The 14,514-nt window shown below is 27.0% G+C and overlaps 1 protein-coding gene across 5 annotated transcripts in view; it reads left to right on the plus strand.

Moving 5' to 3' along the window:
• Positions 1 to 13,814, plus strand: part of LOC129962602 (protein aurora borealis-like) — a 102,083-nt gene extending 88,269 nt beyond the window's left edge. For all 5 annotated transcript variants that reach the window (XM_056076420.1, XM_056076421.1, XM_056076417.1 and 2 more), the window contains exons 6-10: positions 122 to 178; positions 341 to 479; positions 7,655 to 7,739; positions 8,476 to 8,605; positions 13,000 to 13,814. In XM_056076420.1, the coding sequence (XP_055932395.1) occupies positions 122 to 178; positions 341 to 479; positions 7,655 to 7,739; positions 8,476 to 8,605; positions 13,000 to 13,484 (896 nt within the window). In that variant the 3' untranslated portion in view covers positions 13,485 to 13,814. The remainder of the gene's footprint in view (positions 1 to 121; positions 179 to 340; positions 480 to 7,654; positions 7,740 to 8,475; positions 8,606 to 12,999) is intronic.
• The last annotated feature ends 700 nt before the right edge of the window (positions 13,815 to 14,514 follow it).

The following is a 14,514-nucleotide window of genomic DNA, read 5'->3' on the forward strand; positions in this document are numbered from 1 at the left end:
TCATTTAATATTAGGAAATAATTTAAAAGAATAATTCTCTTACTTTTTAGTTTAGTTTTCTTTTGATATTTCGCAAATGTATACAAAGTTTACTGTATTAAAATAAGCATTTATTTTTCAGCTACAACTCAAACTTCACTTAGCATTCCACCTAATGTAGATCTGACCAATATATTAGGTAATTCTTAAATTTTCGATTTTTGCCCTATCTTTTGTTAAATTGATAATGTATTGATGTAAAAATTGTTTTATTCCTTAAATAGAAAATAATTAACTGAAGCAAGGATTTTTAACTTAATCCTATATTTTATTATTGTTTGATAAAATAATTCTGTTATAGGAAAATATTTTACTTTTAATGAAGATGAAGAAAATAATACTAGTTCAAAAGAAAATTCTCGTGAAGATGCAGATTCGAGTACTTCTTCTTTACGCCGAAAGCTTTTTGTTGCAGACGAAGAAAATCATTCTCCATGCAGGTAAATTCAAATAAGACTAATATGTACAAACTTGTGCATGAATGTTAATTATTTAACCGTTCAACTAATGGTAAACACTATTTACTGACAAGTAAAAAAAAAGGTAAAAAAATCCTTTGGAATAAAAAATTTGCTAGTTCATGATTATATGGGTATTTGACGTATTACATTAATTTTTGCATCATAAATATTTTTGTTTACTAAGCAACAATGTCATGTGTGAAAGGTATCATCTCTTCAAGTTTCTGAAATAGTTATTAATTTTGCAATAGTTGTAAAATATTTAATTTTAAGAATTTTTAGAAACAAATCATTGAAATTTTAGGAAAGACTTATAAATAGGTATAGACAAATACATATATATATATATATATATATATATATATATATAATATATATATATATATATATATATATATATATATATATATATATATATATATATATATATATATATATAATATAGTGAAACATTTAAAATAGTCACAGCATTCTAATGATATTAACTGACATATCAATGAGGATTCCTTATTAAACACTATAATGCAGACTATTTTTTCATAGACTATTTTCTGTTGTTTTTTAGCGAATTTTTTACATTTATCCTAAGCAATATTATATTTCTACTCAATTAAAAAAAATGAATCTCCTGAAGTTCTGAAATTAAATTTTTTTATAAATTTGCAATATTTCATGATTGGGCTCAAGAAACACTGTATTTGCAACAAATAGAAGTTATCTTTATCATGCTTAGTTATAATTTTGCTTTTAAACAATATAGAAACACAGTTTAACATGTATTTAATGTAGACAAATGTCACGGAAGTTGATGTTCGTAGAAATATATTATACTGAAAACTCTGTTATTCATCTACCAAAACATTTTTTTCCCCTTCAGTCAGTATTAGCAAGAGAGAATTTTTCAGATGGTTTCCCAAATATTAAATTCTATATTTGGAATCTTATTCACAAAATTTAAAAATTAAATACTAATGACAGATATTATTCATTTTGAGGGTGCATAGAGTTATTAAAAGTCCTTAGAAACTGTTTATTTTTGATGATCCTTATATAAGGGCCTTAAAAGTGTTTATTTTTTTTTTATTCAGGTGCTTATGTTTTTTTTTTTTTTTTTCTTATGAGGAAAATAAATCATTTCATTGTGCTAGATCTTTACGATTATAAGTTATATTTTCTTTGCAATGTTGGATTTTTGAATGTTTGATATAATGAATCTAGAGATCGGTGAAAAAGGTTTTTATCTCAGTTTAGGGACATCTTAATAGAATGGGGGAAATATATCCTTTTCATTTACTTGACTTTTCTATCACCTCCGTTTTCCTTGTTTAGATAACGGGAAAATCTTTCCATTTTAGAAATGATTATATTTATTCATGTTGTTTTTAACTGTAACTTCAGCTGGTCCTTGCTTTTTATCATGTGATTATTTGTTTCTAAAGCATTTGTTAATTATATTTCAACATCACTTAGTGACTTTCCATCAGTGAATAATTTAAGTATTTTTATTTTGATTAATTTTTATGCAAAAATTTAGAACTTCTTAACAATATGCCAGAAAATGTGAATTTGATTCATTATGGAATTTTAAAAGTGAGTATACTAAATCATTCAAGGTTTCCAAAGATAAAAGTAAAGTAAAATGTTCATGATGTTCAAAAATTAATTGTATGTCATTTGTTACTTTTGCAAAAAGATATCAAAAATAAATTAATGCCAATAAAATTCCTTAGTTTACTTTTTTGTATAAGGACTATTCAAAGAGAAAGAATTGCAATAGTTAAAAAAATTCTAATTTGAAATTTTCTCTATTTTTATGATTCAAACCACCGAATAACACATTGTTAGTTTTGCATCTATTTGTGATCACAATAATATGAAAACCGCATTGAGCTTCCTTTGTGCTAAATTTTCAGATTTCAACTAAATTTTGAACGGAATCCATTCCCATTGCTTTTTTTTTTTTTTTTTTCCGTTTGAATACAAGTGAACAGGATAACTTCAAAACACAAAGTGCTACATTAGTAAAATATGGCACACAGTTTTAGCATCTAAGTATAGAACAGTATTAAAATTTTGAACCAAATCCGTCAACGAGTTGATCATCTGTTGGTTTGTATGCATGTAAACTGTAACAAAACACACACAACTTAGATAAATGAAATTTATTATCTTATTTCAAAAATTGTAGCTCTGTCATAGATTTTGGATTATATTTATTGAAATAGGATTGTGGCATTAATTAAAAAATTGAAGTGGGAAATTTAAATGAAAAATATCATGTTTCATAAAATGCAGTCTAAGACCACATGAATCAGTCTGGTAGAATCCACTTGATATGAATTGAGAAAATTAACAATATCAGTCCATCCAAAACATCACTTACTTTTGGCGAAACAAATAACGAAAGAAATAGTTCTCAGTGACATGAAGAAAGTTAAATTCTGATTTTTGGGTCTCTTTATGAGAAAAGAAATATCTCTTGGGAAAAGAAATTGCTGAAATTGAATATAAAGCTAATGTACTTACTTGTTCAACAAGCCAGAAACTTCATTACTAACAAAATTAATTAATTGGAAAAAATTATTAATGAAAAAATTGAACTAATTGAAAGCGTTTTGAAACGAGCTCTGAAGCAAAGCAATCTTTTATTTACATATTAGCATGATTTTTATATTCTAGATTTATTTATTTATCATCTTAACCTTTTTTTCAGTAATGTCTGGTAATATTTTATATGCATATTTGTATAAATCTGAAAAGGCTTACTTAATAATCAACTTATTTTGATATTTTTAGTCTATTTTTTTTTTTTAAATAAAAAGGTTACAGTTTTTTGTGTGTGTGTGTGTGTGTGTGTGTGTGTCTAAAGGTGCTTATAAAGTGCTTATATTTTAAGATAAAGTTTAGTTGCATACTCTAGTTTTGGTTTCAGAAAGATTTATTAAAAATCAACATAAAGATGTAATATTGTAGAGAATTTTCTGTTTGCACGTACTAGCAACAAAATAACTTTTACTATTAGTCAATGTTTAAATGGTTTTCATTTTTCATTTATGTAGATAAACAACTATATCAAAAATTCATTGCAGGGTAATTGATAATATAAAGGGGGTGCTATGTAATTGTTTAACAAACTTGGGAACCTTTCAGTTATTACAATTATTATTATTAATGTTCCTGAAAGTACTTTTAGACATAAACTATATGGGAATCAATAAATTTGAAATATATAATTTTCTGAAGTCTTCATTAATGTAGATTTAATTCTCTGAATGAATGAATAAATAAAAATGACTTTCTCCATTTATCATATTTAGGCTGATTTTTTACATTTATTTTTATACTAGTTATTATACCCAGAATTACTCTGGCTGAAAATATTTTCATATTTTTTTTATTAATGTAAAATTGTCTCAAAACATTCATTAATGTCTTTAAATGTTTCTTAGATTTCAGTATGTATGAACAAAATTTAAGCTCTTTTAATATAATAAATATTTATAGAAAAAGTTAAAGTGTTTATTATTAGTTATTTATAAGATTTATTTTATATAAAAGGCCTTCTTGTATGAATTATTATAATATTAAAAAAAAAAAATGTGTTGCAACAAAGAGCTGGTTTTTGGGTACTTAATAGCTTTACAGAAAATTACAAAGTATTCTAAATCAACACTTAAAAATCTTAAAACCATTTTTTTATAGCTAAGATATTAATATTATTTAAAGATTGATACAAAATTTGATTAAACATTTAAAGTGGCAACATAAATATATGTTTATAACATAGAATATGAATACAGTTAATTTGAACTGTGTATTTAAATCATCATCGAATATAAGAAGATGTACAGGGAACATTTTTTTAATATCAAAAAGGCAAAGGAAATTTTATTTAAATCTCTCTCTTTTTTTGTTTTGATGTTAGTTTACTAATCAAATTTTAATCACTACTGTGGAAGGCCGTTTGCTTGCATAAGGTTTTTAATTAATAAAAATTGTTTTGAAATCTTTATGAGAACCTTATATTTGATAATGTTTGTGGGGATAATTTGAAGGAAATCTTGATAGATTTTTGGATTTTTGTTTGGAACAAATATTTAAGCATTTTTATTTATCTCGAATTTTATTTTTTTGTTATTTTTTAAGAATTTACTTGTACAGGGTTGCCATAGTTCCAGGAGAACCTAGTAAATACAAAGAATTTAAAAATTATCTAAAAAGCAGGGAAAATGCAGAGACATTTGATAATTCTCATTAAAAAAAAGGGGGGGAAAGTGCAAAGAAGTTTTTGTTACTTATTTTTTCTTTTTCTGAAAAATACTGATCTCTAAATATTGCAAGAATAAAAGATTATAGCCATAGCCCCAAAAATGAAACATTAGTCATCATAGAAGACATAGAGAAGATATGTGGTTCCTACAGTGTGATACACTTCAGTGTTTGTTATGACTTGATTAAAGATTAACATGGTCTTCTGAATGTTTGACATCAAAACTTGTTGTATCACATTCGTCTATTCAAGTATATATTTGAAATAATTTCACTTACCTTCACTGATAGTGAAATAGCAAAAAAAAAAGTATGTTAAGTCATACAAAAATGTCGTATGTTATTTATTGTGGATTAGCTGCAGTTTTTGTGTAAATCTCTTAAGATATTTTTATACAATAAACGATTTGTAATATGCTTTGATGAAGTTTTGAGCCACGCTTCACAAAAATGCCAAATGGATTTTATTGCACAATATTAGTGTCAATCAACCAATAGTCTCCACAAGAAATTGGAATTCAATACTTTTAAAGCATACCATTGTTTGAAATACAAATTTTAAAGAAGTCATGTCAACATTGGGCATATACTTAATTATACAAATTAGTATAAATATTTAAAGATAGTTCAGCTAGACATGCCAATTTCCTTAAAGTTACAGGTTCTTCTGAATTGCCATTGAAGTTTTTTTCTGTCCGCGGGGTAGAAAAATGTCAATGTTTGCGAATACGCTGTAAAAGTTTTTAACAACATCAAGAGATGCATAGATTTCAGTTAAAAACTTTACCTGAATCTTATGAGTTATATTATAATTGCTTGTCAGGATAAATTGATTGTGTCTGAAATTAGCTTCTTTTCGTGCATATTCTTCAATCGTTTCCTAAAAAATTTCAAACATTTGAACTAGTGGAGCCTATTTTTTATATGGAAATCTTTTTAAGCAGTTAATAAATGTTGTCAAAAGAAGCAAAAACATTAGACTGCTTATTCTTGGTAAAGCATGATGATCCTAAAATCTGAGACTGAGAAAAAATATTGATATTGGAGTAGCATCTACAAATTACTTAATATTACTGAAACTGAAAAAAATTGTGAAAAATACTATAAAAAAATATTTGAATGCATGCCCAAAAATTTTGTTGTATTAAAAGCTACATCTTATTTAAATCCACATTCATTAAAGAACAATGCATTATTATGTGAAAATACTTTTGATTTACATAAACTTTTTTATTCCAAAGCACAGTTCATGTACCCGGTATGTTCAAAAAAAGCAAATATCCAATTTGAAATTTGTCTGAAAAATTTAAAATGTGAATACAAATAACAGTTTGATTCATTTCATAAAAAATTTCGTTTACATGATAAGTAATTATTAAATAAAATGTTACTTATCCTTCATTTCACACCCAAATCCTTAATTTTGTGTATTTAAAATTGAAGAGCATGAGAGGTAATCAATATCTTTCCCATCCTTAATATGTAAATTTTGTCTTGCTGAATTCTTGGCAATAATTTTTTTTTTTTTTTTTCACTGGATGTAAATATAAGCTTTCTTTCAGTTTACTATTATTTCGAATTATCTTAAATTGTTACTTCCTTTTCCTGCGTTTTCCACACATTAAAACTATGGGATATGGTTTGTCTTTTAAAGAGTCCTTTTATAATCTTTTAATTGAGTAGCTCTCCTTTTCATGGTCAATTTTTAAGAGCTTAAGTTTATTTTATCAAGATATGGTGGAAACTCGCTTAATGGGTATAATTTGTTTCCGAATGTTACTCATAAAGCTAAACTTTCATTTAGCGAAACAATTTTTTCCATATTAATCCATGTAAAATAAAAAATGGTGTTCCATTCTGAAAAAATAAAATAAAATAAATAAATTTATAATAATGTTTGCCTTTAGCTGTACTTCAGAATTGGCTGAAAATGAGACATGGTATTATTGTTAAATGAATTATTAGCATGCATAGTTATTGCCTTATCAGGACAATGCTAATAATATGTGATAATTTTCCATGCTTTCAGTATCTTCCTTATTTTATTTGAAGATTGTTGCTCTCTGGCATCAATTATTTCTTCCTTTTCTGATCATATCTCTTCTACAGCTTTTTATTGGGACTCGGAAGGTACAATAAAAAGCTGCAAAAGCTCTTCAGTAATTCTGGCTATGTTTTTCCACCAGTTCATCAATGTTCTACTTATTCTTTAGCCTCGTTAATCTTGGCCAAAGATATAAAGTCTTGTTGTTTAAAGCTCCACAGATATTTGCTCAAACTCCACGAAGTCGTGTTCTACAATGCTATCCTGCCAAAACTTGAATATATGTATAAAGGCTCTCTTCAAACAAGCGCCTAAACACAGACTGATACAAACCAATCCAGCATGTGACATCACAGTGTCACCTCGCTTCTTGTTCTGCTAAGCATCGCTCTTTAAGCGAGTCGCACTTTACAATTTGTTTTATTCATTATGTAAGATTCTCATTAATTGAGATTTGACTAATTGATGCTTAAAAAGTTAATGAAAGGTGATTAATGTCTAGTAAAAAAATATTTTATAAATTGAAATTTTTTTTGGTATTTATAATTTTTTGGAAGAGACAATTATTAACAAATCATGAAAATGTAGTAAGAATTTCATTCTTTTTAATTTTATTTGTGTACATTTTTAAAGGGAAAGTATATTGATGTAGCTTTGAAACTTTTATAATTGGAATTTGAATATCATATATATTTTACTATTGATGTAGAAATAATTTAAGATATTTTAAATGTTTTGTTTATTTAGTAGCATTTAAATCTGCATATTTTTACAAAATACTTACTATATTATAATACTGACATAACATTGATGGTCACTAATTTTTGTGCTTTGTACCTAGATCTGAAATTAAAAATCTTCACTCTACTAAGAGATGGAGTAACTCTCCTGTACACATGCGTAGTGTTCATTCAACTCCATCTTCTGTAAGTTTTTTCTCTCTCCGCTATCTTCTAAGTAATTAGAGATATTATGATAGTAAAACTAACTGAAATTTATTATTTGTTGCATAATTTGCATTTGAAGTGCTGAATTATTTGAGCAGAAAGTCTTGTTTATTGAGGAACTTGGTTTAACAATTTTGCTATGAAAAAATATTTTGTTTGGACATTTATGCACAAAAGGATAATCTGAAATTAACTGTAAGAAAATATATGTTATGTTGTTTTACATTAAATCCAATGTCTAGAAATTCAGATGGCTATTTTTCTTTCATGTTTATCTTTGCATCATTGTTGATTTAAAACATGATAGCTTGAAAATGTAACAGAATTCTTATTAATAAAAGTATTTTAAATTTGTAATGGCATGCAGCAAAATTTCCTAACATAGCTTTCAAGGAAAGGGATATGAGTTGAGATGAATCAAAGAAACATTTCCAAATGAAAAGTATTAAAACTTTTGTTGTTGTTGAATCAGTTTTATCACATAAAACAATTGCTCATATTCAGTAATTTTATGATTTCTCAATATTCTCAGTATTGTCATTTTGTCTATTATCTGGTAAAATTCTTTCAATACTATTTTCTTAGTTCTATAAATGATTTCGTTTTTCATAAAGAAAACAGATTTATCCTCAATTCAATACGTTTTCCATTGAATTTATTCTTTAATGACAACTTCTTGCATTATCTAAACATGTTTCTCTTTAATTCTTTATAGGATGTGCTATCATCTAGTCCTATTACGCCACCTAATTGTAGTGATTCTTGCAACATATTATCATCACCACCAGTTTCTCCTATTAAAGCTTGTAACAGGAGTCCTTTGTATCCTTCAGAATTTGTAACAGGTATTTACAATTTTTAAAAAATATTTAATAAAGGGATTTATCCACGTTTTAAGATTATGCTCTATAATTTTTTTAATAACTGGCTGCCTTTACCAACTGTTTGTCTGTTATCTAATATATAAAATTCTCGTGTCACAGTTTTCGTTGCCATACTCCTCCGTAACGGCTTGACCGATTTTGATGAAATTTTTTGTGCTTATCCGGTATCTATGAGAATCGGCCAACATCTATTTTTCATCCCCCTAAATGTTAGGGGTAGTCCATTATTAATTAAAAACTAACTTTCCCGCCAAAAAAATCTTTCATTTTTCCCAACGCCAACTTTTCCGCCAAAAAAATCTTCCATTTTCCCCATCGCCAAATAAGTAAGGCATCAGTTGTTTTTTTCTCCCAACAGTAATTAGGCTAGGGTTAAAATTTTTCGACGGATTATTTCAAACGATTCTGTTTATTTTCTTAATGTTTTATGCATTTAAAATTAAACATTGTTAATTAATCCATGTTTCACATTCATTCTGAAGTACTTTTGAATTAAAATAACACAGAATAAAGGAAATTAAAAATGTCTAATCTGCATAGCGTTACCCCAACTGGCGTAGAAAAATTTACGCATTTGCGTTGACGTAACTGGCGAAGAAAATCCACGCATGCGCATTGTTCTGATTGTTGGCATGACAACCAACCGACGATTTAAATTATTTTTAGGTTAGTTGCATGCTTTTGTAAGTAAAATGTATTTATGTTAGTTATATATTTTTTGTATATGCTTATAGTTTTAAGTACATCGTTTTTTAAGTAGATTTTTTTAAACCTGTTTTCGACCGATTATTTTAAACGATTCATTTTATTTTCTTAGTGTTTGATGCATTTAAAATTAAACATTGTTAATGAATCGATCTGTTCATGATGAATCTGAGAAATTTTTGTTGACAAATTCTTGAGATATTACATAAATTAAGAAAGATATTCTTTAGTGACCATAAAGTTTAAACGCGCAGTGACTCTATTATCAGTAATCATATTATTAAAAAAAATGCTTTGTTTCAGTAAAAAATATTATATTAATTGCAGATTAATCATTTACACTGTAATTTAAAGCATAATTTCTACGAGGGGTAACAGAAAATTAGAGAGATATATATCACGCAATAACTGAAGGCCTTTATAATATTATGAGTGAATTATATGACTATCAAAATTTGAAGTTTTAAAATATTTTGCTGAAGAATCTATTAAAGTTGGAATTGCGTAAAATGTTTAATGGTACGACCGAAGTTTTATCCCCTGCTTGGCGAAATTTTTAAAAATCGCAAACAACGGCCTTGCGAAATGTTCAAAAGCAAAGAAGCAGATGTTCAATTATAGTGCATAATAAAGATTGCCAGCTTTGGTGCGTTATCGCAACTTGGCGAAGAAGGGGGTTAAACTCCGGTTAAACCTATTTAATTATTAAAATTTAAACAAACATTAAGATTGGCGAACCGGCTGGTCGCCAAAGGCGGCTAGTCTCTATATATAAAATAATCGGCAAACCAAAGAACAGTTCCTTAGTCACAGTCACTGGACCAGTCTATTTTATATGAAAGTTACTGATACTTAGATACATCAATCATTGACCTCATACTTTTCACAAATGTTCATTTTAGAAAAGAATATCATAAACACTTCACTGAACCTTCTCTGAGAGATAAATAAATCTCTCCTCAACCACAACCACCAAATAAAATATTCTTAATTAAAGATTTAAAGAGAGGCTCCAACTTTAACAAGTGAACTAATTTTGAATATTTTGTTGTCCATTAATTTTGACATTTTGCAGGCATAGCTAATTAATTGGAATTCTTTATCATTGTAATGCAATCATAAAACAGTTTTTGTTTTGATAAGATGCATTTTATCAAAACTGGTTGATGTACTTACATTAATACTATAATGTTTGCCAAAAGTAGTAAGTATTAATAAGATTAATTTAATCATGTGATTTAGCTTTGATCAAATTATCTTTTCATAAGTAGCTAATGCTAGTTGATATTATATATTAATCCTTTGCGATACTGTGTTCCACTATATTAAAATCTAATTTTGCTCACTTCTAAAATTGTTAAATTCACTTTTAACTTTCGTTTTTAATAATAGTTAACAGTTTAAATCAGGCAAATCCATAATTTGCTGCTCTAGCATGCCAAATAAAAATCTATTATTTCAAGAAATATTCATTTTTTTCTAGTAAAAAATAATTGTTGGGAAAAATTTTCAACGTTATTTTGTTGGCTGTATCTTAATCTATTTGATTTATATATTTTTACATTTTTTTTAAAGAAAAAAGCATCCGTATAATTGGCAGATAAAATTAGGTGCTCCACCAGCTGGAACACTGTGCTGATTGTGTTATGCAGTGTTGCACCATGACAAAGAGACTATCTGTGTCTTCGTTTCCTGTTCCTCTCTCTTTTTCACGGAAAATAATATTGAGAAACACCGTTTTGGAGAGTTAGAATACTTGGAAATGGCCAATCCTTGCTTTGGGTCTCTAAAGTTTTTTTGTGGGAGGAGGGCTGCTTTGGTCACCTTTATATAGAGTTTCTTTTCTCTTAGTTTGCAATTAGGGCTAAAATTCATTTTATAAAATTGTGAAATGTTTTTTCATTATTAAAGATATATATATAATAGCTTTTTTTATTTTAAATATAATTGTTGTTAATTTTTAATTGTAAATTAATTGTATTGAAAATGCAATGAGAGATCAATGAAATCTTTCCAAAACATCAAAAATGCTTCAAGCATTGCCTTTGAATGGCAAATCTGAGTTCTCCTAAATTCTTTATTGATGTCAAAAGTTTTACAATTTCGAAGTGTAAATTTTTTTTATTAAATTAAGCTAAAAAAAAATAGTTATTATTCCATGAAATCCAGTTGTGCAAATTACTAGTTGTTCTAAAGCAACTAACTAATTAATAGGTCTAAAAAAATAAAATTGATTAAAAATAGTTATGCATTAAAAGTATTTCCAAAGCAGTAGTAATGCCTGCTTATGTAAAGTATTCAAGAAAATCTGAACAACACAAAAGAAAGCAATTTTAATTTGAAAAAGATCTCTTAAGATTTCAAACATTTCAAAACTCGATTGGTTTTAGTTGCAGAAAAATTTCTTTTTGTTTGTTAAAATGTTTCATTGTTCAGGAACATTTTACTAAGTATTATTTATTAAACTGGAGTACTGTATAAAAATGTATGTTTTTTAGTTCACTCAAGAGAAATACTTTTTTTTTTAACTCAAACAATGAACAGTGTTATTTCCCCCATCATTTAAAGTATCGTTCTTGTTGGAATTATATGTCTGTCTAATCTTAACTTTAAATGAGTAATTCTTATATGTGTGTTTGTGTGGGAGAGAAAGAAATTTTTTTCATTATATCTAGGAATCTAATGATTTGGGTCAAAATTTATATTTAAAAAATTTTAAGTTTATCTAAAAAATAATTTATAGACAAACACTATTTATCTAGTTTATCTTAACTGAAAAAACACTATTTTACTCATGCACTCACTCAAAAAACATTTTTTAATAACTAAATATTTACATGTGGCTATACATGATCATCATAACCGTATCAGATATGGAATAGTGGTTAGGTCATCAGATTCCCATACAATTATTTGATGTTCAATCCCGTGTTTGCAATTCAATTAGATTTTGCTTGTAATTTTAAACGAGCCATAGAAAAAAATCTTCTTTACCATTATGCAAAAAAAAAAAAAAAAAAAAAAAAACACTGCCAAGCGAAGTTTAATTTTTTAGGTGCTTAGATGAAAACTAGATATTAAGCCAATATATGAATGCAAACTTTCTAAATTTATATATTTTTACCGTCAGGTTTTGCTGAGGCAAGTATCAAAAAATACTGATTCTCGATTTCATTGCACTTGATTCTTTTACCTTTATACAGCCATAACTTGGTTTTATTCAGAGGGGGAGCGGCAATGAGTATTCAGTGGTATGTTTCACACTTGCATCGAAATTGGTATTGATATGAATGATTCCAAACAGGGATTTCGCTTCAGTTGAAAGAAATACTGATGGTGATAGATGGCAGGGTGGGAAGAGAAAAGAAAAGACTTTCTCATAGTATAGGTGGGACGGTGATTCTTCTCTGGTATATGTACTATCAAACGGGCTAAAAGGCAATAGTGGATGTGGATGAAGTATATATAATATTAAAATAATAATAAAACCTCAGCACACATCTTTATGGCAGTATAGGGTTATACCGATAGAATTGTACACTCACCTCTATCAGCTTTTTTATATGTGTCTTTTTAATAAATGTCTAATTGATATATGTTTTAATATTTTCTTGTGTAATTCTTTCTAATAGTTGTTATAATTTTTTTAGATGCTGAAACTGAGACATATAATATTCAGCAAGAAAATGAAGGAACAGCAGCATGGAAAAGCGGCAATAATAATAAAAAATTCCTCAACAGCTCTGTGAACCATGAAGGAGAAAGCTTTATGAGTTTTTGTGCTGAATCCCAAGAAACGAATCCTTTCCCATCTTATGTGTCTGAGAAACAAGATACTGGTTATGCCACTGGAAGCATCGCTTCATTCCAAAACATGACCTCCTCAGAAACCAATTATGGCGTTGTTTCAAGGATTAGTCCTGTCACAGAACTTATGGAAGAGTGTGAGCTTTCTAATTCAGCCTCCTGTGATATGTCATTCAAGAATGATTATATGTCAATCGATGGTGTTTCCTCAGCTGATTGTCAGAAAGCAAACGTTCTTAATTCATGTAATTTTAAAACATATACATGGGTCCCAACTTGTTGCTCTACCCCTGCTCAATGTACTCATTCACAACAAATGACAAAATAAGTAATATTTTATCATTTATATTTTATTTTATTAATTATTTGACAACTTACTGCCAAAATATGCATACATATCATTTTTATAAACACTTTGTTGCTGTACATCAACTTCTGTGATGCCATAAGCACTTTGTTCTATAAGATTTAGACTTCAGACATTTTAAATGATTTTTTTTTTCTCTCAATTGTGTGTTCTTTTTCAATTAATGAACTTATATCTATATACGCTTTTTGTACTTTGTAAATTTCATCTTAATTTTATTCAATTAAAAGCAAAATGAACTGCAGGATAATATAAAGTTTCCTGTGAACAAAAAGTATAAGAAATCAAATATTGGACAGCATGTATTTTTAAGACATTTATTTGAATAAAATGTTTGAATGAATCCGTGTGCATGCATTTTCATTAATTATTGAATATAATATATAAATGAGTTGGAAATTGGTTTTTATTCTCCATTGATTAAAATTTCTTTGTAAATTAAATTTAGATAACTTGTTCAAGGACAGAGGTGAAATGCATAAAAAGTTTTTCTATATTTTGTGAAGAAAATTCTGTTTTATTTTGAATGCTTTATTAATTTTTCTTTAATTATTTGATATTCATAGTTTTACTAAATGATTAGAATTTTCAAATTTTATCTTTGCATAATTAAATCTCATATGGAATTAAAAATTTCAGGATTTTATAAGTCTGCTTACTTAAAAAGATTTTTTTAAATTAATTTCTGAAGAAATTTCTAGTGTGCTCTTCTTTTTTGTAGCAGCATTCTGAAGGAATGAAATAGAAGAAAATGATGTTTTTAACTATTCTGCATTAAAAATGATCCTGATTTTTGTACATCACTTTCACTATTAAAAATTAAAATTTTTAATAATGAAATAAAAAGATATTATTTGTCAGTCACAAAGGAGGATTGCAAATAATAATAATTTAATTCATAAATGAAGCAAAATCAATGTATAATTAATTCTGCGTTTATACTATTTCATTTAATTTACTTCATTTTGTGAAGATGAAATTTTGATATCAT

This window comes from Argiope bruennichi, chromosome 3 (genome assembly GCF_947563725.1).
Source record: "Argiope bruennichi chromosome 3, qqArgBrue1.1, whole genome shotgun sequence".
Lineage (NCBI taxonomy): Eukaryota > Metazoa > Arthropoda > Arachnida > Araneae > Araneidae > Argiope > Argiope bruennichi.